We start from the raw sequence: 26,244 nt of genomic DNA on the forward strand, positions 1-26,244 counted from the left end.
CCTTTAATCTATCTGGTCCTCAATTTCTTTATCTGGAAAGAGGAAACTGAACTAGATAACCTCAAATTCCCTTCCAGTTCTAAGACTATGACTCCATACTTGGACAGCAGGGCTGGGAAAGGAAGAAGATACTACCATCTCCCTTACACTTAATCTTGGAAGGCTTCCTAGAAGTAAGGTTTTAGGGGCTTCTTGAATAACACAAGAAAAATAGTACATAGGGTACAAGGGGAAGACACACCATTAAAGTATTCAAGTTCCATAAAATAAACAAAGGCAATCAAGGCAAATGGAGACAAAACTTTTGTCTTTGTTTTTTTTCTCTTTAATTTTTTTATATTATGAAAATAGAACAATTCTATATAAAAGACAGAAAAATAGAGTCATGTAGGAAACTATGAATTTCTATTGTGCAAAATTTTAAGTGTATATTTAATAGGATAATACTAATAATGCCCTTTTGAACCTCCTTCTGTATATATTTTTTAATGTTTCATTGATACTCTTTTTCTTTTCTTTTCTTGGCTATCACTGACCCCTTTCATTACCTCTATAACTCCCCCCAACCCAAAATCTTCCTTTGTAAAATAGAGAGATAGAGGTAGAGAGGGAGAGATAGAGAGACAGAGAGGGAGAGAGGGGAAGGAAGGAAGGAAAGAAGGAAGGAAGGAAGGAAGGAAGGAAGGAAGGAAGGAAGGAAGGAAGGAAGGAAGGAAGGAAGGAAGGAAGGAAGGAAGGAAGGAAGGAAGGAAGGGAAAGAAAGAGGGAGAGAAAGAAAGAACTCAAAACAAAACTACACATTGGTCATGTTTGAAAATGTATGTCTCATTCTGGGTCTCAACCTCTACCAGGGGTGGGGAACCTGAGGCCTCAAGGCCATTTGGGGTCTTCTAGGTCCTTGGGTGCAACCTTCTAAGTCCAAGTTTTACAGAACAAATCCTTTTATTAATCCTTTTATTAAGGGGATGAGCCCCCTAGGTCCTTAAGGAAGGCCCTTTGACTGAATCCAAACTTTACAGAACAAATCCCCTTAATAAAAGGGATTGAATTTTGGCTATGACATTCCTGGATGTGTTCAATCTGAGGTTTTTTTTTAGGATGCAGCCAGGGATTCTAGTTCTACTTTGTCCTTTGGTTCTAGTAGCTCTGAATATTCTTTTGTGATTTTTTTAAAAATATGCTATCTAGTACTAGTTTTTAAATTTGGTCATGGTTTTCAGAGAGTATGATGAATCTTAAATTACATCTCCTCAGTATGTTTTCCATGTCAGTTGTTTTTGATAGTAGATATACATGTTCTATTTTTTTCCCCAGTCATCTGACTTTGTTCTAACATTTCTTGTTGCCTCATGGAATCATTAAGTTCTCTTTGCTTCGTTCTATTTTTCAGGCAGTCTTCTACTTCAGAAAGGTTTTCCACCTTCTGTTCTAATCTATTCCCTATCCTTCTAATATTTTCCTGAAGGACTTTACTTTCACTATTTATCATGTACTTACTTTCTTGCTCTCTTGCAGTCTTTTTGGCTAGACCATTTTCTTCTCTACCTGTACTTGTTGCCTCCTACGGATTAACCTTTTGGACTTCCCTTAACCTATAGTGTTTCTTCATTGTTCAGTTTTTCTGTTTGCTTTTATCCTCAGCTTCACTTTCTGGATTAAAACTTTGTGTTACTGTCAGGCTCTGCTCACTCCCATGCTCTTGGATGGGAAGGGCACACCCCATTGGTTCTATCATCCACACTCTTTAGAACAATATTCTCTGTAACAGGAATTTTTTTCATTGACAAGAAGTACTAAAGACAGACATTGGAAACGGAACAACTTAAAGTGTGATTTGATCATCAAAACATCACGATTTCATAATATCAAGTACAAATTATTTTAAACTTGAGGTGCTGAATTCCAATAATTAATATGTAGATTGCTCTTGTTTTTCTCCTTTAATAAACTGCCAGTATTCCAATTTTAAAGTTTTTTCATCAATAAAGCATAACTCTACTAAATTTTATTTCCTTACTTGCGAAACAAAACAAAAAATCGTCTATGCACATGATATGACCAGATCATCTTGAAAGTATTCCTCTTAGTAGGAACTCTGTACTTTTAACTCCTCTGTGGTCAGATTTTATTATTTCCATGACCACTTAAAAGTTCTCTTGCATTCTTATGGCTATTACTGCTTTTTTGAATAAGATTTATGCTACCATTCTATTCAAAGCACCATAATAATTTCTAAAAGGAAATTACATTGGGATTTCTGCAGTAGGATTGAGAGGATTAGAACAGCAAGTGGTAGTGGGAATTGGGTGAATCACACTAAGTCCATCTTGTGACTCAGTCCTGGAGCTAACTCTATTCCTTTTCTATTCAATTGTGGAACTAGTTCAATTTCTGTCTTATGAGAAAACTTTCTTCAGTTGTGGGAATTGTGAGAAAACTTTATTCCATTGTTTGAACCTAGCCCTGTATTTCTGGGAAGCTGGACCACTTCTTCTCACTGCTTAGAGACCTTAACTGGGGACCTAAGTTATGCTGACCAGAAACAGTCAGATCCAAGACTGATTGATACAAGGAGTTTCCTCACAATTATGTATCTCAAGCAAACCATGTGTCTTACCTTAAAACTGGCTCTGTACTGGCCAATTGGGTATTGTTTTTGTGTTCCTTTGACCTAACACAGACACTTGGGGGAGGGAGCAAGACATTGACTTTTCTGATTTCAGAGAAATTACACTATTTTCCTTGTCCCTCCCAACTTGGAAAGTCCCTAATCTTTCATCCAATTGGAAATAAGATTACCTAATTTTGTATACCTAATTGCTTTCTTTTAATTTATTGGTCTTATTTGATGGTCTTTAATTATATATTATATCATATAAAAATCTGTCTCCTCTTGTATTTGAAGTTCAGTGCCAAAGCTTGGCATGTATTGTTTAATAAATCAATGTGCTCAGAAGCTCAAACCATTGTTTCCTCAGTCATTTCATCTTTTATCCGCAAGATTACAGTTCTAGATGTCACTTCCACTGCATTTGTGGATGGGGTGACTAGGACCAGGCCCCAGCCCCTTTCACAATCCCTGGCTTCTCCCTACTCTCCTAAAGGCCCAATTTAGGTAGGTGTTGGCCTCTGCCCTTCCTTGTTTTCTTTTCCTTGTACTATCCTCAGCCAGGAATTGGTTCCATCTCCTTCTATGGACCTGACAGGATTTAATTAAAAGTTGGAGATCACATTGGATTCAGGCTGCCTGCCAGTGTCCAAAGCAGGTAGACAAGCTCATTGTACTGGCCTTGTTTCTTACTGAGGCTTGGAGTACTCAATGATCAGCCATGATTCCAAAGTACTAAGAGAGAAGTAATGGATTAAATATGCAGAATGAGACACATGTTTTAGGGTATGGTCAATATAGAAATTTGTTTTACTTAACCATGCATTTTCATTACAAAGATTCTACTTTTCTTTTTTCCCAGTGCTTAGGGGTGAGGATTTGGGGGGCAGAAGAAAGAAAAAGTAAATGCTAAGTAAAAGAGAAAAAAAATTAAATAAAACATAAATTCTTGATTAAACTTCTAGTGATAAGCCTCAAGAAACTAAGCTGGGATAGTCCTCAGACATAAAATCCTCAGACATAAAACAAAGAGCACATTTCTGGGCCCACATTGGGAGGGAGGAAGAGAGGAAGGGAGGGAGGAAGGAAGGAAGGAAGGAAGGAAGGAAGGAAGGAAGGAAGGAAGGGAGGAAGGGAGGAAGGAAGGGGGGAAGGGAGGAAGGAAGGAAGGAAGGGAGGAAGGAAGGAAGGGAGGGAGGAAGGAAGGGAGGAAGGAAAGAATGAAGGGAGGGAGGAAGGAAGGAAGGGATTAAGTGCCTACTATGTGCCAAGTCTTCCTGATTCTAGGCCCAGTGCTCTGTCTGCTATATACCTGCCTTAGGAGGACGAGTTGGAACTCGGGCTATACTATCATATAGCAGAGCCTTTAAGAGCCTAAAGTCATATCCACACCACTATGTGGCATCAAAGCAGGACTTTAGTGGAGGCCTCTGTAAAATTAGATAGACAATTATTCTCTGTAGTAGGGTCTTATCTGCCTGGGACTGAACCAGCCAATTTATGGGTTCTTCAAACCCAAAGATCTAAATTAATAAATCTATGATTTACTTTTCCAGAAAGGATGGGCAGGAATAGGCTGACTACTCCCTGGAAATTCTAGCTTATGGTCTGGGACCCTAGTAATTTATACATTGTGTATAACACTCTCACCCAAATGAGAGTTCACCTACATAGTCCAGGCCCAGAGGCTCCCCAGCCTCATGCCTTGATCAGAAGTTATAAAACATGACCCAGGCTGCTGTCACCATGTTTTGTTTGTGAAGTACCTCATTACTAAAGACAAGAGGCCCCAAAGGGAAATGGGCCTCACTTAGAGACTGCTCCAGAGCGACTGGGGCTAACACCAAACATTGCAAGAGACAGCCCAGTCCCTAGAAACCTAGAAGTTGCCTTACCTGTATGATTTATGACAAGTCCCTCAAACTCTCTGGGCCTCTCAGGAGCAATCCTAAGAGCCCTGCAATAACACAGAATAATGAAACATGCAATCAAAGAATGTTGAGGCTAGAAGGACTCTGCAAGGTTAATTCTAAGTCCTTTCATTTTAAAATTGGGGGAATGGAGGCCCAGACAGTGACGTACAGGAATGCTTCGCAGTAACTCTAAGGAGACTAAAAGAAGTAAAGCAGATAATTCACTGACTAACCACCATGGACCATCTCTTTAAGAATTTTCACAGGAATCAAAGTCAAGCTCATCAGCTCACAGAGTACATAGGTCACATTCTTGCCCCTCCCTTCAACTCCCACCTTGTTCTGCCTGAGTCTAGAGAGGAGAATTAGAAACAATGTGTGGAAGGCCCAAGGAGGCAGCTTTAGGCTTCTCTATAAGGGAAAACTTCCTAATAATTAGAGCTATCCCAAAGTGGACTGGGTACTAGGTTACCACTTACTAGAGGTCTTCAAGCAAAGGCTGTATGACCACTAGTTGGGAAGGTGGTAGAGAAGATTCTTGTCCAGAGGCAGGTTGAACTGGAAGGCCTTCAAGGTTCTTCCTAACTCCTAGATTCAATGATTTTACTGTTGCCTTTGGGCAAGGATCCCCAAGTGGGCCCCTCCAGGCTTATGGCTTTCAGCCTACCCCAGGATCCAGTCAAAAAGCTGTCTCTTCCTACATCCTGGACTTTCCTCAGGCTTGAGCTGTCTCTGCCTAAAGGCTGGCTGTACCCATTTTTTTCAGAGTGACTTCCTGGACAGCCTTGTTCTTACAATGTCATCACACTTGCTCCAGGGACTTCACTACCCTAGCTCAAGCCTTGGGCCTTCCCAAAACAGCCTCTGAGGCTTTCAGGAACAGATTAATAACTGCTGCAAACAAAGCCCATTGACAATTTAAAATGTTTCCAGGGAGCCAGGATCCAGCTGTCCAAGCAGCCTATAGCTGCCCTCTTAGGTTGGCCGATGTGGAGAGAAAAGAAGTTTGGCTTTGTTTTATTTTTCCAAAGAATGGCCTTTCATTCAGGGCCCTGCATCTCCAGGGACTCAGTTTTTAAAAACTGCTGATTATTGAAGAGATTTGTTTTATTCCAAATTGTCGCTTAACTAGCTGTGGGACTTTAGGCAAATTATTTCATATTTCTAAACCTCAGTTCTTTCCTCTTTATAGAGAAATATTTTATATTTTATAACAAAGGGATAGAATCAGGTGACCTTTAAGGTCCCTTGAAGCACTAACATATATCTCTAATAACCTAAGCAAACCATCTTCTCCATAGAAGGGCAAATGCTCCCAGATCCAGGGCCAGTGAGCAGGCTAGCATCCAATACCAAGGGTTACTGATCATCCTCCTCCTTGAAAAGGGAGGAGGAAAAGTATATGATTCCCCCACAGAGCACTAGGCAGAAACCAGATCCTGACATCTCTCCCTGCCCTTTCGCTCTTTCTGCCCACATTCATCCTTCTACAAACAAAGCTTCTTTCTGCCCTTTCCTCTCAGTGCAAGAGGCCTGAAGGTTGCCGTGGCAACTCATCTCTCCTCCCCAGGTGGGAAATGAGGAGCTTTTCCCTTTCTGCTTCACCCTACCCCCCAAGGGCTGAACAAGAGGTGGGAAGAAAAAGATGCTCCTACAAGGGAGGTAGACTGGAGAATAGTGGTGTGAAGAGCAGGAAAGAGAAATAAATTTATCCTAGAGCATTCAAGAATGAAAAAGGGAAAGGTGAAGGAAAAGGCAGTGGGAAGTTTAGGTTTCCAAAGAGGAGGGGGAACACGGAGGCGGAAAATTCTACTTTCTCAGTGAGGTCTCCTCTGACCACTGCAGTTTATCTCTCCCTCCCTAGAAGTCCTGCGACCCTCATTCGGCAACGCCCATATACTGCCTTGTGTTATTATCTATCCATGAGCCAAGGAATGCTAGAACTATAGAAGCCAGCAAGTGGAAGATCATGTCCAGCCCCCTCAAATTACAGGTGAGAAAGCTGACACCCAGAGAAGTGATCTTCCTGGCATAAGTTAAGAGCCCAGACCTCCTTACCCACAGTTCAGTCCCCTATCCATCATGCCCAGACTCTGGAACTTTAAAATCTGAAGAAATTCATTGCTCTGATTGAAATAAGGAATGTGTATGAATTGTGTAGATTCTTTTCTGGGTTCCAGCAACCTTCCCAGTCTCCAGTGTCATGTTAATGGGTATGTAAGAGAAAAAAATACTCATAGTACCCAGCACACGGTAGGAGCTTAATAAATGTTTATGGACTGAGAGTCTGACATTTATCTTCCAGACCTCGAATTGACTCCAAGCTTTGACTCTTATTATCTCAGTGACTTTGGACAAGTCATTAACTACCACTCAACACCAGTGTCCTCATCTGTAATATGGTGATGGTGATAATCCTTATCCCTCATCTAGTTGCTGTGAGGAAAGTCCTTTGTAAATGTTAATGCACTGCAGAAATGACAGAACTTTTTTAAACGGCCAGAGTTTCCAAACACCAGTTACAGGAGTCTGTACCTGCCCCACTCCCCACCCCTATTCCCTCCCATCCTTCTCCTGGGTCTGTGATGATTTGAACAACTCTCCAATTCTACTTCGAACAGTGAGCGCATAGCAACATGTACAACATGGTTACAAGGGAGTGGTGGGCCATGCTGGGAGTCAGACCAAGAACCCACACAAACTCCCAGGGACTGGAAAGCCTTGTGGGGGTGAGGGGTGGGGAGGGGAGAGGAGGGGGTTGTGGTTGCTTACAACCGACGAGGGGTTACACATGGACAAACCCCAACAAAATGCAATCCTTAAACAGCTTCCTGTTCCTAAGAAGGGGCTAAAACCTCATAGGCCCACTCCCAGGCTTGGGATATCTCTGATCTCCAAACTGTCTCTTCATGAGCTAAGTGTGAGACCCACCTGTAGAGAGGATTTGCTCTGAAAACACGTAAGTGGGGTGGGGAGGGTTACTTAAGAGAAAGGAAAACATGGGTTTGGAAGAAAAATACACACTGTGCTTAGCAAATGGAGGTCCCTAAAGTACCCCTGCCTACATGAGCCCAAATAACCACATGGCTTCTACTTGTTAAAGTCCTCCAGAGAGGAATTTTCCACCCCTTCCCTGTCTCTCAGCACATCCACCCTCCTCATTAGGTTCACCTTCATGTCTGAATCTACTAGACCAAGTCTAGTTCTTCATGTTTTATTCACTTTATCCTTACAATTTCCCTTAGGTGCTCTAATTATCCCTGTTTTACAGATGAGCAAACTAAGGCAGGTAGAGGTTATAGGACTTGCCCAGAGTCATACAACTGGTAAGAGTGTCCGAGGTGTTCCTGACTCTACATCCCCTGCTCTATTCACCAAACCATCTAGTCTCTCTCCACTCTAATCCTTCCTCCACACAGATGCTAAAGTGATTTTCCTCTGACCATATTGCTCCTGTACTCAATAAACTCTAATGGTACTTTACCTCTAGGAACATGCCCTCTTTGGCATTTGAAGCCCCCACGGAAGGACTCCAATCTACTTTTCCTGTCTTATTACACATTGCTTCCCTTCATGCACTCTATCGTCCAGCCAAAATGGCCTGCTTATCATTCCTCATCTACCACACCCCAGCTCCTCTCTCTGTGCCTTTGGCCATGGCTGTCCCCATGATACTGGCCAGAGCAAGGAGTCTGTTTTCGAATCACAGAGGATTTAAGAACAGGGAGAGTAAAGAATCCAGTGTGGAAGTCAAAGCTGACCAAGAACCCATCCAGCAATAAACTGAGATCTCCCTCCCCACCACTGTATGGTATATAAACAAACCTACCCAGATTGACTGGGATTTTGGAAAGAAGACAGGGGATTTCAGCAGAACACCTGTCCTTGTTCAGTAAAGAGATTTCAGGTAAGAATTTGGGTAGTACCCTTTGTAAAACCTATAGACTATTCTTCCAGTCCCTTCCTGTAAACACCAATTTGCTTTCCCTCATTACCACAAAGACTAGGACAACAGACATTCAATATATTATGTGGCCTGCTGCCTTCGTTCACTTGTTCAGTTGTTCATTTTTTCTGAATATAGATTATTTGAACATCTAAAAGTAAACAGCATAACATCCTATAAAGAATCACCATCTGCTAGTAAAAAAAAAAAAAAGCATAGCACTTGTATTTGACTCTGAGGCCTGGCTTAGTGATTGTTTGACAATGGACAAGTGACTGAACCTGCCCTGACCCTCAGTTCTGTCATCCATAAAATGGGAAAAATAATACAAACATGGAATTTCCAGCTGGGGTAGGACTTTAGTGGCCATCTATTCCAACCTATATCTGAAAAAAGGAATGCAATGAATAGTCCTCCAGCCTTTTCTCAAAAATCCCCAATGGAAACCAACTACCTCCAGGGGCAACCCACTCCACTTTCTGATAGCTCTTATAGTTAGGAAGTTTCTCCCAAATAAAGCCTGTTTTGGCCTCTCTGCACATCTCCTCATTCTGCCTTCTAGGGCTAAACAGAATATAGCACTTTGGATGACTATCATGTCATATCTTCTCCAAGCTAAATAACCCCAATTCCTTCAACTGATCCTCCTATGACATGAATCCAAGGTCTTTCTTTCCATGTCCTGGTTGACTTCCTCTGGGAAGTCTCCAGTTCATCACTGCCCTTCCTAGAATGTGGCACCTAGAATTTGAAGCAATACTCCAGATATGTTTTAACCAGATTAGAGGACAATAGTTCTCTCACTTCCTTATTCCTAGATACTATTCTCTCTCAATACCAGTTAATGGTATATAAGCTTTCTTAATGTCAATTATGTAAAGCCAGTAGGAAAGAGAGTTGGCCTCAGATTCAAGACCTGGGTTTCAAGTGTATAACCTCTGATAACTACTAGCTGTGCAGATAAGATGCTGATCTGCATTGGTAGAGGGTTCTTTATGCTGAGGAAACCACCAGTCCAGACCAAAAAAAGAATCAAATACCAATTTCTATAGTATTACTCCATAGAAAAGAATGCAAGGTAGCTCTTGATTTTACATATATGTTTCTGACCCTATTTAACAAGGATTCTTCCATGCCTATACATCTAAAGAATTTAACATAAATGGATACCATATTTCACTGAGGCTTTTTTCTGTATCTATTGATATAATCATGTGATCTGAGTTGTTAACTATGCCTTTAAGCATAATGTGGCTTTCCTGCTTGTCTCTCTTAACAGCAATATTTTTCTGTCTGAATATCAAATTTTGCCATCATTTGTGTCAGAGGCACAATTTGCTATTGTCATACCTGAAATCATGACTGCATGTCATGTATTTTTTTAGAATTGTCTGAAGAATAATTAATTTTGTCATAGTCACTCATTGTAACATTTGGTCTTTATGTTTTAGCTGCATGACTTCTATGCTGCAAATTGCTGGGGTTTATTTTCTTATCCATTCTGCTATTCTTTTCTATTTTATTAGTGAATCTAATCTACTCACTTTTGTGGTTAAAATTGTTTAGGTTGGGTTTTCTCCACCAAATTCTGTTTTATTATATATGTTTTTTCTCCTGGTTTAAATCAGTACTAGGACCATATTGTTTATTTCGTTCACACTAATCTGATTTCAGTCTTCTCCTAGAAAATCTCCCCCACCTTCCCATTACTCAACCTTAGTCAAAATTCTTTGAATCTTTTTTATTAAGTTGTTGATCAAACACCATCTTTTATGTGTGGTCTTTCCTGATTTCTCTTAACTGCTAGTTCCTTTGCTTCCAAACTACATTGTATTTAACTACTATATATGTGTCCATGTCATATTCGTCAGGGTTTTTTTTTCTTATTTTTTATTTTATTATTATTTTTTACTTATATTTACTATTTTTGCTGTACATACTTTTATACGTATGTGTTGTCTCTCCCATTAGCATGTAAGCTCATCATGAGTAGGGATTGTTTCATTCTTTATACTTGTAGCCCTAGCACCTGGCCCAGTGCTTGGCACAAATTAGAATTTTTTGGAGGGGGAGAGGCACCTAGGAAACCAGGTTAAGTGACTTTCCCAGTGTCACACAGCTAGTAAGTGCCAAGCGGATGAGGCCGGATTTGAACTCAGGTCCTCCTGACTCCAGGGCCAGTGTTCTATCCACTGTGCCACCTAGCTGCCTCTATAAATTAGGATCTTAACAAATACTTATTGATAATATATTTTCTTCCTCTCTTCGATCCTCTCTCAGCACTAGCTTTTTCATACCACATAAGAGTACTACAGAATTCTCTCCACCCATACAGCTACCATAATCTCACCCCATTTTACATGATATTCATCTGTGATGCCCCTTAATAAGAAAAATTTTCTTAATTGATTCTGTTCTTTACCCCTTCCCCCTTCTAGAATACTCTATAATATGACCTTCTATTCTTGGGCTTTACATAGTGGTACATTGACTAAAGGGCGAGCATAGAATCAAGCAGACTTGGATTCAAGTCCTGCCTCTGACACATACTAGCTATGCTACCAAGAGTAAATAAATCACTTAACCTCCACTTACTCCCAAATAATTCTGTAAGAGCATGCTGTTCAACTATGGGAAAGAATATTCTAAATAACTAAAAATAAGACAGATGGAAATCAAAACAATATGGTTTTACCTCATCCCCGTTAGATTAGCAAAGACAAAACTGATAAATTTTAAGGGGTTGTAGGCAGATAAACACACTATTGGTGGAGCTGTGAATGGATCCAACCATCATAGAAAACATTTTGGGATTTTGTTAGTTCCAGATTGTATATAACCTTTGATTTAGTGATAACACCAGATGACAAGGATGTCGAAGACAGAGGAGAAAGTTGCATACATACAAAAAATATTTGTAGATGCGTTTTTGGGCTAGCAAAAATGTGGAAACAACATTGGTATCCATGAGACAGGGAATGGCTAAACAAACTGTGGTTTATGAATGTAAAGAGGTATTATTGAACTTCATGAAATAATGTACATAAAGAATGAAGGGAAATTTAGTAAAACTTATATGAACTGAGTAAACAGGACCAAGTAAGATTTAGAGTAAACAGGACCAAGAAAACTATTTACACGATGATTATAGCTAATGTCCAAAAGTGAGCTCATGATCTCTCCCCACAAAACCTTAGCCCCACCCTTCCTCACTTCCCTGTTGCTGTTAAGAGTGCCACCATCCACCCAACCACCCAGGCATCATCCTCAAATCTTTATTCTCTCTCATCCTCCATATCCGATCTGTTGCCAAATAATATCTTCATATTTTTTACCTTTTGCCTTCATAATCTGTCCCCTCCACTTTTCTGGTCCTTTTATATATTACACCCCTCTTCTCCACATACTCTTTGATCCAGTGACACTAGCCTTCTTTCTTTTCCTTGAACAGAACATTCCTTCTCAAGGCTCTAGATATTTTCATTGGCCATACCCAATCTCTAGAATGCTCTCCCTCCTCATCTTTACCTCCTGCTTTCCCTGACTTCCTCCAAGCCTCCACTAAAATAACCCTAGAGGAATGGGTGAATAAAAACAATTTGTTCCAACAGCCATGAAGGCAGCTGAGGCAAGCGCTCTGGAGCACTTAGAGCTTGGTCAGACATTGTAGGTGGTAAGGTCATTCACTACATCCTAGGCCACCAGTGGTCCTGACTTTGTCCTGCCACCGGACTTTGATGGCTCAGGAAGAGAGTAAGGCTGACCACTTTGTGCAACTCTGCCTCACTTAAATCCAATTCACACACAAGTCAAGAACTGTCTGCCCTCCATATAGCTGTCAAAGCAATATCCCTACATCACTGGACCCACACAAACTCCAGAGGCCTCTTATTTTCTCCAGGATGGTGGTACCATGATGTCATTGCTCCTCTTCAAAAAAATAAAAAAACAAAGGATGAATGACAACAAAATGCCACCTCCTACAGGAAGCCTTTCCAAGTCCTCCTCCATCTTAGTGCCTGCCACAAACTGGAGACTAACAACAATAACAGCTAGCATTTATATAGTACTTTAAGGCTTGCAAAATACTTTACATCCATGACTTCATTTGAGCCTCACAGCCCCCCTGAATAAAACAGATGCCTCTCCTACAAATAGGTCCAATAGGTAGGACTAGAGCTTAGAAGAGAAAGGACAAGGCCTAAAAATATAGATTTAGGCATCAGAAATGATTGTTGAATACGTGTGATCTTAGGAAATTGCTTAGAAAGAACACAGAAACTCAAGAATATCCAGGATAAAGCCTTGGGGTATATCTACAGTTCACTGGGGGAGGGGAGCATTGTGGATTGAGATACAATGAAGGAAACCGAGGGGTGAACAAAACCAAGAGAACAGTTACAAAAAGCCAGAGAAGAGAGCATCTAGGAAGAGAGGGTAGTCCACAGTGTCAAATGTTGCAGAGAGATCAAGAAGGATGATTAAGAAAAGGCACTTATCAGATTTGACAATTAAGAAATCCTTCAAACCCTGGGGTTTACCTTTTTTTGTCAAATATCTTCAGCTCTATGGGTCTCAATTTCACCATCTATAAAATAAGGGGCTTAGATGAGCTGGTCCTTGGGTGCTTCCTAGTTCTAACATCCTGTGGTCCTAAATGGAAATAAATTCAGTTTTTGCAGGTAACGTCATTGCTTATTCTCTAAATCATTTGTGTCTGATAGTCTCTTCCTATAGCTAAGGTTCCTCTTACAGTCTCTCTTGAGCCTTTACTAAGGGCCAGAAAGGCTCTCCAGGGTCACCATATCCCATACCATGTGAGTATAGCCTCTTCTATTTTTTTCCTTCATGTTTTATAACACTCAGACTTCTACTAGGCATATAGAAGGTGCTTATCTCCTCTCTTTCCCCATGAGAGATTGCAAGCATCCAGCTCCTTACCTTGTAAATCAATATAATCCTGATTACTAAATCATTAAGCTTACAGCTGGGTGGCCCAGTGGATAGAGCACTGGGCCTGGAGTCAAGAAGATTCATCTTCATAAGTATAAATGTGGCCCCAGACACTTAAGAGCTGTGTGATCTTGGGCAAGTCACTCAACCTCACTTGCCTCAGTTTTCTGATCTGTAAAATGAACTGGAGAAGGCAACGGCAGACCACTCCAGTATCTTCTCCAAGAAAACCCCAAATGGGGTCACAAAGAGTCAGGCATGACTGCAAAATGACTGCACAACAAAAAGCTGATTACTACCTATTAGTAAATACTTGTTGATCGATTGATGGATGGAAGTTGCTCTCCTGGGGATTTACAAGAACTCGATACCCGAAAGACCCAACGAAGAACAAGAATCCAGCTCCATGTCAAAACTTTATAACAGTTAGTGACATCCAAGAGGAAAATGAGATTTCTCAGAAGAAAGGAAGATTTCCCCTTACTGGGAGCTTAAGCAAAGGCTGGCTGATCACTTGTCAGATTCTTGCTAGGTACAGGTTAGATTAGATGGTCTGTAATGTCCTGTTCATTTCTAAAATTCTAAAAATTCTGCCTGCCAAGTTAAAAAGTATAAGGGTAGGGGCAAAACCACCTCACCTGCATTTAGCCTTGATACCTTAACTAGGTAAGAATACAGCTCAGTCAGTCACGGGCCTTAGGGAAGACTAAACGCAAAAAGTCTTTGAAAGCCATTTAATGAAGTGAAATAATGTTAGATAAGAGGTCCATGACAATTGACTGAGGGGTTCTCCTTATGCCCTCTAGATTCTATCTTAAAAAAAATCAAGTTAGCCAGAAAAAAAATAAATTCCAGAAATTGGAGTAAGTATGACTTTCCAACATATTCCTGAGGAGGAAATAGCCTGGGAGAAAGGAGGGGCCTTGACTTTGGACTTATTTCCTCCCAGCCCTTCCTTCGGCCAGACAGTCCAGAGGATGTTGGGTTTCCCATCTTCCCTGCAGTGTTCCAGAGATGTACCTGGCACCTGTGAGTATCAGGAACCAAGGAAAGATGGATGCAGATCCTTCATGATTATAGAGAATTGGAGAAAGTGAAACTTCTGAACCAGAAAAAAGAACTCCCTGCAACCAGGATCTGGGAGTTACCTCTTTGCCACACATGATCTCTAAACCTGAGCCCACTTTCCCCTGGACTCTGTATGAACTTGTGGGGAAAGTTTGTTGAGACAACCAGGTAGCTTGGTGGATAGAACACTGCACCTGGAGTAAAAGACACTTGAGTCCAAACCTAGCCTATTCAAATGCTTACTAGCTACATGACTCTAGGCAAATCAGGTAACTTCTGTTTGTCTCAGCTTTCTCAACTGAAAAATGGGGACAATGACAGCACCTACCACATAGGGTTGTTATCGGATCAAATGGGATAATATCTGTAGAGTGCTTAGCACAGTGCCTGGCACACGGTTGTTATTTTGTCCCTTTGTTTTGAAGAAGACCCATGAAATCATGGGGTGATTTGTATTTGGATTTAAGTGAGGCAGAGGTGCACCAAGTCATCAGCCTCGCTCTCTCTTCCAGAGTCATCAAAGTCCAGCGGCAGGACAAAAGTCAAGGGGACTGGTGATGGTTCGGGATGTGGCTCCAAGCACTCCGCGGCCTTAGCATCTCAATGTGCTCCACACTACCTACTTCAGCCGACCTCATGGCCGCTGGAACAAACTGTTCGCATCAGCCCATCTTGCCCAGGGAAGTTCTCACGTGCTTGAGATAGACATCCCCTTAACTCACTTAATGTGTTTGAGGCCTGTCAGTTACCCTGGTTTAGACCATGTGCCAAGATGGATTTATCAGGGAGGGGCCACTGTGCATGCTACAGCTTCTTTGGAGCCACGGGTAAGAGTTGGGTGAAGGTAGTTCAATAGCCATCAAAATAAAGCAGGAATTAAGTTGTTAATTGCACATAATTCAGAGGGATGGATGCAAAAGGAGACAGGACTATTTTGAGGCCTACAAACTCACTATCTTTTCTCCCTTACTTAACCTCTCTTCTGGTCTTTCTCTAGGTCACTCGCAACAAAAAGGCTGGAAATCTCAGGGTAATCCTTAGTTCCTCTCTCTCTAACCAGCCTTGTTGATTCTACCTCCACATCTTTTGCACGTTCTTTTCCCTCTACTCAAACAGCCACCTATCTGGTTCAGGGCCGGGCTTTGGGTTCAGGAATTGTGTGGGGAGGTGCAAGCCAAAAGGGTGTAGAGAATATTTAGACTAGAATTCCACTCCCTGTGAAATCTCAATTATATATGCCAACACACCATAGATGAACCAAAAGACAAAAATCCAAAAATCATTGTAATCTGGCTTTGGGATATTGTGCAACATATTAATTATATTATGTTACAGACTTACCATGCTAATTGCTTAGTTTGGCATCGCATTAGATCTCTAAGGTTTCTTCTAGCTCTAAATCCTATGGTCTTAAAAAGAAGAAGCCTGACTGCCTTGGGCATGCACCAACAACAGCGAGGGGCAGATGCAACTTTCCCCATGAGTCTTTTCCACCAAAAAATTACATCTCTTTGACGTATTTATGGTATATACTGTATACATTGTCATTTTATCCTCCCCAATGACCTTAAATAAACATGAAATATTCCTATGTCTAAATATGAATATGAATAAATATAATCCCTATTTTGTAAATACAGAAGCTGAGGTCAAGAGAGGGGAAACTATTTTCCCAATTAATAAGTCATAGAATGAGGTCACACGCCCAAATACCAACTGACTGTTCATCTCTGCCTTTCGTCAAACTCAGCTATTTGATATCTCCTGTTCCTGACTTTCTCAAAGGATTTAAAGCTGGAGGAAACTTTAGATATTATCTAATACACAATACTGTCTCTCAGGTGCCACTTTCTGCAGAGACTCTTCCTTGACTGCTCTGGCTACCAATGACCTCTTCTTTCTCCAGTTTCTCCTAGGACTTCAGATCTTTCCTTTATTACCTGTATCCACAGTGCACCTTTATCATGGTTATTAGCATATGGCTATCATTTCCCTATTAAACTAGAAACTCCTCAAGGGCAGGGTCTGCATCTGTGTTCCCCTCATTTGACAGATGAGGAAATAGAAGTCTATTAAGTGACTTGCCCAAGATCACAGAGCTGAGGAGTGGAAGAGCTAGGGCTTGAACCCAGGGTCTATGACTCAAAGTTCAGGGCTCATTGGACTGCACCATGTTGCTTAGACTCCCATCTCCCATGTCTGAAATCGACTCCTCTGCACCTCCTGAAACAGCCACGGTGAGTGTTACCTTCTCCCTCCTTCTCCACTCCCACTCCCCTTTAATCTTTACAGGAAAAGGAATCAAGTCAATCCTTCCATTACTACAGAGGGAAAAAAAATGACAAATGACTGCCCACTCATAGTACCTGTCATTCTCCATACCAAAACTCTCTTAAATCTGTTTTATCCCCTATAAGAAATTTAAGTTCCTTGAGGATGGGGACCATCTTACTTCTGTATTTGAATTCTCAGCACCTAGCCCAGTACCTGACATATAGTTGGTGTTCAATAAATGTTTTTTTTTCAATCATTCATTCCACCTTTTAAAAATGTCTCCCTTCTTTCAGGGCTCCGTGATGATAATAATGAATACTGCAATGGTACTTTAAGGTTTGCAAAGTGCTTTCCATATTATCTCATTCATCCCTCACAACAATCCTGTAACCTAAGTGCCATGATTTGTCCCCCACACACAAGAAAAGTGAGGCTGAAAGGTTAAGTGATTTGCCTAGGGTGCCTGGAACAGGATTTGAAGGCCATCCTTCCGGACTTCAGGTTCAGCATTTTATCTGCTACCCCATACTGCCTGTCAGGTGCCATTTCCTCCAAAGAATTTTCCTTGAATGCTCCAGCTAAAAGTGACCTCTTATTTCTCAAATTCCTCCTAGCACCTTAGATCTATCCTTTGTTACTTACCATAGTCCGCTTTTATCATGGTTATTAGTACATGTACATGACTTCTCCATTAGACTAGAAACTCCTTGAGGACAGGGTCTGTGTCTAATTTTTTCTAGCTTAGCACAGTGTCTTATACACAGTAGGAACTTAATAGACGCTTATTGAATTAAATTAAAATGGTGAGGACAAGAGGATAACAAGGTACAAAGAGAACAAATCCATGGAATGATGTTGAATTAAAGATGAGCTCACTCTCTACCTTCCATCAATGAAGAGTCCAGGCCAGTCATCCTTCATTCCCCTCCCAGCTCTGCTTCTGACTCTCTGGACTTTGGTACCATGCCCCTGGCGGGTACCATTCCTCCCTCTCCCAATTTTCAGTTCCATTTTTCATGTTGTTGTCTTTCCTCATTAAAATGTAACCTCCTTGAGGGCAGGGATTCTCTTTGCTTATATTTGTATCACCAGTCCTTAGCACAATGCCTGCTACATTTTAAGCATTAATAAATGTTTATGCCTGTCTGCCCAACAAACTGCCTCCCTCCCCAATCTTACCTCTAAGTCCTTCTCCAGCTCCAGCCCAGCTTCCATAAGGTTAGACTCAAACTCCTCCCTCTGCTCCTTCCTTTCCTCCTCCAAGGCATCCTGGGGTCCCATTTCAATCATCATGTCACCCTGCCTGCGCTCCTTGCCCATCTCCCCATTGGAGATGACAGCCAGGGGAAGCCTGTGGCGGCCAGGGGAGCCGTGGCCTGGGTGGGCGCCTCGATTCCGGTAATGATAGACGAGGACATAATCAACCTTCCTCTGATTGTCGAGGAAGTGCATGCGGCTCTGGCGGGCCTCGGATGATGTCGGGTCATTGGGATCCAGGAAGTTGTTGATAGCCTGGCAAGAGTGAGAATAAGACAACAGTAACAGGTGAGTGAAGAGTGAAAATCAGAACAGGGGTCCTGAATACAGAGAGGGCTAAATACATAAGGGGCCCAGAGGGTATGCCCCAAGAGAGTCCTCTGGGTAGAAATCGGATGCCCAAGATACAAAGGTGAAATTCAAGGCTGATTTAATCCCATTATTTACTTCCCATCCCTACCCCACACTGACCTACTCCAGACTCCAACTTATACACCTACCCAGTACATAAACACATACACACACAAAAATACACTTACACCTGTGTGCACGCACATACGCACACACACACATCAGTCATTCCATCAATACCTACAACATGCTAGGCAGTAAGGCCAGAAACAGCACAAACCCAAAAATGAAACCTTCAAGGAGCTTACCTTAGGAGAAAACAATATATAAACATATCAGTATAGACAACATATATAATATGTAATATATAGCATATAATATATATTATATATAATATAAATTCATATGCACATATGAATGCATATACAAATACATACCAAATAAACACGAGGTCATTTTGTACGAGGAATACTTGCAACTATGGGGATCAGGTAGGGCCTCATGTAGAAAACTGTTAAATCTGAGCTTTGAAGGAAACTATGGGGTCTAAGAACCAGAAAGAAGGGAGGATGTATACTTGAGTCATAAAAGACATCCTGTGAACACCCACGCTTACATGCACACGCATATCTGCGTACTCACACATCCCTGTATCAATCTCCACACCAACTTTTACACACATCTGAGTGTTCACACAGACACTTTTGCCATGTACGTGCACAGTATACTTACAGGCAGGTTCTCTGGATCCATTTGAGCAAGAATCAGTTCCTAGCCCTATGTGGCCCACTCCTCTGTGCCCCTCCCCGCCCCAACCCACACGTGTTTACTGCCCACTGTGCTCCTCACAACCCCACACCATCCTCCTCCTCTGCTTGCTAAGAGTAAAGACCCTGGTCTTCAGAACTGACACCTGTTCCTCTCACCCCGCCCCCTTGTTGTGGGAAGGTTCAGAAAGGAGGAGGAGGAAGGTGGAAGCAGGGGAGAGTCCCGCCTCCCTGCCTTTGGGTGTTTCCCTGTTTATGATTGTGGGTTTGGTACCCAGCTGCCTCGGCAGTCACCTGAGAGGTCACCTGGGCAACCAGATGAAGCTCTGAGCACAGGGGAGAGGTATGAGAGAGCCATAGAGGCACCACTGTCAAAAAAAAAAAAAAGAAGAAGAAGAAGAAGAAATCTTGCCATTCTCAACATAGGAAAAGGGAACTAGAGAGGCTGCAGCCCCAAAAGTGGGATCACTTGCTTGGCCTCTCTCAATTTCTCTCCTTCTTCCTCCTCCTTCTTCATTGTCCTTTGAGAAGAATGCACCTGCCCAAAGGAAAACAATGGGGCGGGTAGAAAAAATTGATGGTCCCAAAAAATCTGGGCTGAAATACCAGCATCTTTAGGAGTGAGAGAGGTCTCTTTGGGCCCCTTCTCCCAGGCCTTCTAGCTAAACGATCCCCCTGCAGGTGAAGGGAGGGGCCCAAGACTGTCCTCCGGTTCTCTGCTTCTCCCTCCCTATTAGAGAGATGAGAGCCTGAGGTTCACCCCCATCTCTAAGCAAATACTCACAGAGCTGCCGGTGGGATGCCCACCGTGGGAGTCATGTTGCTCAGGAGCTCTGTTGATTAGTCTCAACTGGCCAGGGGACACAGAGGGAGGCACCTTGAGTCTGCTGTGCTTCGGGGAAGAGGCCTCTCTGGTTACTGTTCGGGAAGGCATCCGGCGTGGGGAGCAGGGGAGCTTGGGAAGGTCTAGGAGAGGGGAGAGACCTGTGGAAAGCGGAGGGAAAGTCAGGTGGATGGAAAATCCTGGGAACTCTGAGAAGGGAAAACCCAAGTAGCACAGGGAGTTCTGGTTAGATATCCTGGGGTGGGGGGAACCTCTAACCTTTACTTCTACCTGGTTTGCCTGTCCCTGTATCTCCTTAGTGAGATGTGCTCATATTTTGAAGTGCCTGACACACAGAAAAATGCTCAGTGATTGATTGATAGCTCTTGGTAGACAATGCTGATGGGAATAGAATGATGGGTAAAGGATAAATGGATAGGGGACCTCTGGATTCCTAGTGCCACAGCCCTCCCCACTCTAGGGCTAACACTCTGACCCTGACCTCATAAGCTCTTTCACGTTCCCAGTTCTCGGTAATGCTATTATCCTTGAATAGGAGGAGAGCAGTGCTTTCATCCCAGGGAGGGGTTAGCTGGGAATCCAGTTGGAGAGGCACCTTGAATTAGCTGCCCAAGGATAATACTTTAAGCCCATCCCCCACAACAACAGCCTAGCACCTAGCTAATATGGATCCCTTTCCCTATTCCCAGCCCCTCTGTAATACCCCAAGCCCCACTCAGATCAGGTCAGCAGCCATAAGAAAAACTCCAAACAAGGCTCTCTGTTCCCAAGTAGAAAGAGACAGACAGGTAGGCAGGCAGGCAGGCAGATAGAAGGGGTTGTTAGTCTAAAATATAAAGATGTCTAAGGGCTCTCCCTACACCCTAGGAGAAGAGCAGCAAAAATACAATAAATTACTCCAAACTTCTTTTCACTCTGCTAATATTTCAGCAATATTAGCCCATCTTTTAAATTTGTTCACACACAGTTCTTCTAAAGCTCCCGACTGAACAGCACTTTGTCACTTCAGAAAATTCAGCTATCTAGGATCAAGGGAAGGGGGAGGGGAACCTGTGGGTTGAAAAATCATACCTTTAGAGCTAGAGAAATCTTTTTAAGGAATATACCTTTTTCTCAGCAGTACATGGCAAATACACAAAAACTGACCATGTACTAGGGCATAGAAACCTCACAATCCAGTGCAGAAAGGCTGAAATAATCAATGCATCCTTCTCAGATCATGATGCAATAAAAATTATATGTAATAAAGGGCCATGGAAAGATGGAGGAAAAATTAACAGGAAACTGAATAATCTAATCCTAAAGAATGAGGGAGCCAAAGAACAAATCATAGAAACAATTAACTTCATTCAAGAGAATGACAATGAGACAACATAAAACTTATGGGATGCAGCAAAAGCCATTCTTAGGGGAAGTCTTATATCTCTGAATGTTTACAGTAATAAAATAGAGAAAGAGGCAATCAATGAATTGGGCATGCAACTGAGAAAGCTAGAAAAAGAACAAATTGAAAATCCCCAATTAAATACCAAATTAGAAATACTGAAAACCAAAGGAGAGATTAATAAAATTGAAATCAAGAAAACTATTGAACTAATAAATAAAACCAAGAGAGGGTTTTATGAAAAAAACAATAAAATTGCTGAACCTTTGGTTAATTTGATTTTTTTTAAAAAAAGGAAGAAGAAAACCAAATTACCAGTAGCAAAAATGAAAAGGATGAATTTACCACCAATGAAGAGAAAATTAAAACAATAATTAGGAGTTACAGAAAAGACTTTCTAGGCAAAAGCAGTGCCCCATCCAAACTAGTAACTCCTCTCCTAGCCTGATCCACAAAGCCATCATCTGGGGGACAACCCTCTCCCTGATAAGACCAATACCAACTATCAACCAGCCACAAACCAACAAGGCTGGCAAGCCAGCTTCACTCAAGCAGCAAGGCATCCTGCAGGAGAGACAGGGAGCAGCATATCTCATGCACATCAAACATCTGCCACCATCTTGACTATCACCTCCCATCAGGAGTGGAGATAGCCTAGGACATTGTGCCCCAGAGCCCTGAGAATATCCACATCCCCCAGAGCACCAGCCTTTCTTGCTACCTAGCACCTCCAGCCATCACTTTAGGGGAGCAACCCTTGTGAAGATTTGACCTTTGCCTCTACAGATGCTGTAGCCCCCACCTCCTGAGCCTCCACAGCTATTGAAGATCCAAAAAAGGAAGTTCTTAGCACCAAAGTCCTTTATACTATCAAATGGTTCAATGTTAGAAAAGATTTTGTTCATAGAAATGACATTAAGAAAGATGAATCACCATGTGTTTTTTCACTGCCCTAACGACCACTGGGGCTTTCCATTTGACTTAGAGATGAAACCTCCTATCATGAGCTGTCTCCCTCTGTTAAGATGCGCCCGTCTCAAGAACAGCTATTTTTATGTGTATCCGCAATGCTTAGTATAGCACTTCATACCAAATAAGAGCTGAATAAATATGTTTTAATAAAAATAATTTAATTAATTAATTTAAATAATTTTTTAAACATTTAATAAAAGATTCCTTTGTAGATGAGAACACTAAGTGTCAGAGAAAAGTGACTTGCCCAGGATGGGTCACACTGTAACTTAGTCAGGGTCCATCCCTCTAGACTGGACCTCCTTTCATCTCTCCCAATCTTCATTACTCCCTAGGAGGAATGTCTCCCAGGTCTTCTCTGTTATTTAAAAACTTTTCTTTAAAAACTTGAACACTCTGGTCAAAGCATAGACCAACCCTGACTTCAAAAAACTAAGTAACAAAAGTTTCTACAGCCCTCTTTCTTATTCTTCTTTAAACATTGACATGTTTTTCAATTGTTGATAGTTGTTAAATGCACAATAGAAATGTTTTTTTAATTTAAAAAACATTGGAGAAAATTTTAATAGCAATTTCCCTGGATCCTGTCTTACCTAGGAATTTTAATAACCATTGAAAATTTTGTTTGGGGTGGGGAGGGCTGACTCCAGGAAGTTCTACTGGAGAAGAGAACCTAGGCATCTTCTCTATGAATAAGAGAAATGTTACAAGCCTCCCTTGTTAAAAGTATGGCATGGGACCCCAGGGCAATCTTCCTAGGTCAGGTACAGTCATGCTTGGCAAAGGGATAGACTATTACTTATAGGGTCTAGCCCTCAAACATCTGGCATGGGCAAGGACTGACCAGCAACTCTCAAAAGGAGGAGAGGAGAAGGAAGGAGTTTGGCAGGTGTTGGAGTACAAGTAGGAGTACACAGACAGGCAAAGAGGACAGATGGACGCAGTGATAAGACCCCAGGGCTAAGTAAAACTAGGAGCAGGGAACTGGGCCTGCAAAAATATATAGATAGATATGGATGGGGACAGGGATGGGGATGAAGATGGGGACAGGGATGAGGACGGGGATGAGGATGCTTTTATCAGATGGAGATGGGGACAGAGTTGAGGATGGGGATGCTTTGACCAGATACGGATGGAAATAGATATGGAGAGACAGAAATGGGAAGGGAGAGGGAAGAGATGACAGAGATAGAGACACAGATATATGATAGCTACTACTCTAGGGGGTTACAGTCTAATGGGGAATAGATAACTGTCAAAGGTAAATGATACAAGGGAGAACGAGATAAGTGTGAAGGAAGAGTGCATGCAGAGGCCTAACGGGAATGGGTAGGTGGGGCTTTCCTCGAGATCAGGGCTGAAGTTAGAGGGTGTTAAATTGGCCTGTAAATGAGAGTGACAGGAGAGGGCAGGACCAGCAACACTACAGGTTCCTCCAGTTAATGCTCTAAACCTAGCACCTCCATTGGGATCTAGGGAATCTGGAGCCAACTGTCTCCTCTTCCTTCAGGAAACCTCAGCTCTAGCACCCTGGATGACTCCCACATGAGCTAAGTCCAAGTGAAAGCATGGAGATGCATATGGCAGGTAGCTTCTAATCTTTAAACAGTGAGTAGTGTTGCCCTTCTACTTGGTTGGAGACTCGAGACTTGACCTGGAACTTTTCTACCTCCCTTCCTCTCCTGCCCCACTAGTGGTCAATTCAAGGCAGGAAGTTGGGATGGAGTGGCTAATGAACATGACCAGAGGACCCATGAGGACAGTGACATTTCAGAAGATTCAGGCCCGTGGGGCTAAGGTGGTACAGTGGAGAGAGCTCCAGACCTGGAGTCAGGAAGACCTGAGTTCCAATCTGCCCTTGGACGCTCACTAGCTGTATAACTCTGTGCAGATCGCTTAACCTCTGTGTGCCTCAGTTTCCTTGACTGTCAAATGGGAATAATAATAGAACCTACCTCCCCGAGTGGTTATAAGAATCAGATGAGATAATATTTGTGGAGCACTTAGCACAGAGTAAGTAGGTGTTTAATACGTGCTTCTTTCCTCTCATCATTCCTAAAGAAGACGAAACCCTGTGGATTCTGAGAAATACATCTAGAAAGAGGGGAAAACAAACTGCTTGAGCACAAGTTCTTAGTTTTAAGGACTACACCGGCTCTCAGTTATCTGTGCTGCTAAAAGAGATCCCAAGGGGGTGCATGGAGCAGAAATTCAGCACATCCCCCAAGGATCCACTCGCTACCTTATTCTTCCTACAAAATATTCTGGGCCTCTGGGAGCAAAAGGAAGTAGAGAGCTAGCCCTGATTTTATTTATCACAGGAGCCTAGAAGGTGGGAGTTTTGATTAACCCATCATTTCCCGTGGTGTGGAAAGGCTCTTATCAGCTCCTGCTCTCCCATCCCTTTTATCCAGACATGGCTGATGCCTTCTTCTGGCCCTCCCTTTATTCTCATTTCTATCCTATTCAGCCCTGTTCTTCCACAGTCCCACTGCTCTGTCTTACCGTCCAATGGTAATGCTTTATTGTTAATAAGTTCCCTTTTATCCCGGATCTCTTTACACTCTTGCCAGGTTCTTGGTCTGACAGAAACCGGGTTCCCCCCAGAACACCCTGTATCCTAGTCACTATCTCAAATATTAAACACTTCTCTTGTGCCCCCTGAAGCAACGAGTTGGGAGGGGAAGAGATGTGCCTTGTTCTTCACTCTCATTTAATCTGTATAGAATGGAAAACTATAATGGGTGGATGCTGAAAGAAATTTCTTCATCACACCTTCACTCAGCCACTTTTCCCTTCAAAGCAGTAGAACTTCCTGAGAATACTTGCCTCTGCCAGGAAGCATAAGAACTAAGACATCAAATAAATTTCTGACCAAAAGTTAAGATCAGAGTTGAACTGAGGGACAAAGAAGAGAGAGAAGAGGGAGTAGTTCAAAGAGCAAAGGAAATCTTAGCCTGAGTATCTGCCACTTTTTAGAGTGACCTGGCTGAGGGAATGTGTGTAGACATAGACAGGGTCTCCCATCGCATCCTGGGTCATCTCCAGTCATTCTGATGAATATCTGGTCACTGGATCCAGATGGCTCTGGAGGAGAAAGTGAGGCTGGTGACCTTGCACAGCCCTCCCTCACTCAAATCAAAGTCAACTGCAAGTCACTTCATCATTTCCCTGATGTCAAGGTCCTCTTTGAAAACGAAGGACAAATACAATAAAATAGATTTGTTCAGTCATTCAATCATGTGCAACTCTTTGTGACCCCATGGACCATATAGTCCATGGAGTTTTCTTGGCAAAGATACTAGAGTGGCTTGTCATTTCCTTCCTCAATGGATTGAGGCAAACAGAAGTTAAGTGACTTGCCCAGGGTCACACAACTAGTAAATGTCTGAGGTCACATTTGACTCTGGGCCCACAGCTCTATCCACTAAACCACCACATGTAGTATATACGTACATGTTATATATGTACATTTTGTACTGCTTGCCAGATATGTTTAATTTGATGAGGGGGGGGGAGAGGGGGAGAGGGAGAGAGAGAGAAAAAGAAGGAGAGGCTGGGAGAGAAGGGGAGAAAGGGAGAGAGACAGAGAGGAAGGGAGGGGGGGGAAAGGGGGAAGAGGAGGGAGAAGGAGAGCCACCATCTATTTAGCACTACTAAATGTTGAGAGTACAAATACAAGCACACAAGATAGTCCCCTACAGGGGACACAGGAGAAGACAACACATAAAGGGAAGCTGGAAAGTAGGAGAGGACCTGCTAAGAGTCAACACTGCTGGGGAGGAGGTAGAGAGGAAGTCTGGAGAAGAACTCAAGTGATGAGTGAAGTCTGGCTGAGGTCTCTCATGAAATTCTAGTCCGGGCTAGAAACTCACCCCTCAGGAGAGCTGGCATCAGGGAGGAGGCG

At 42.4% G+C, this 26,244-nt stretch overlaps 1 protein-coding gene across 1 annotated transcript in view; it reads right to left on the reverse strand.

The window, feature by feature from the left end:
• Window positions 1–20,105, reverse strand: part of ANO2 (anoctamin 2) — a 536,951-nt gene extending 516,846 nt beyond the window's left edge. The window contains exons 1-2 of the mRNA XM_036759072.1: window positions 19,922–20,105; window positions 17,942–18,274 (exon numbers count right to left, since the gene is read on the reverse strand). Of these exons, the coding sequence (XP_036614967.1) occupies window positions 17,942–18,274; window positions 19,922–20,071 (483 nt within the window). The 5' untranslated portion in view covers window positions 20,072–20,105. The remainder of the gene's footprint in view (window positions 1–17,941; window positions 18,275–19,921) is intronic.
• Window positions 20,106–26,244: the final 6,139 nt, after the last annotated feature.

This window comes from Trichosurus vulpecula, chromosome 5, assembly GCF_011100635.1.
Source record: "Trichosurus vulpecula isolate mTriVul1 chromosome 5, mTriVul1.pri, whole genome shotgun sequence".
Classification (NCBI taxonomy): Eukaryota; Metazoa; Chordata; class Mammalia; order Diprotodontia; family Phalangeridae; genus Trichosurus; species Trichosurus vulpecula.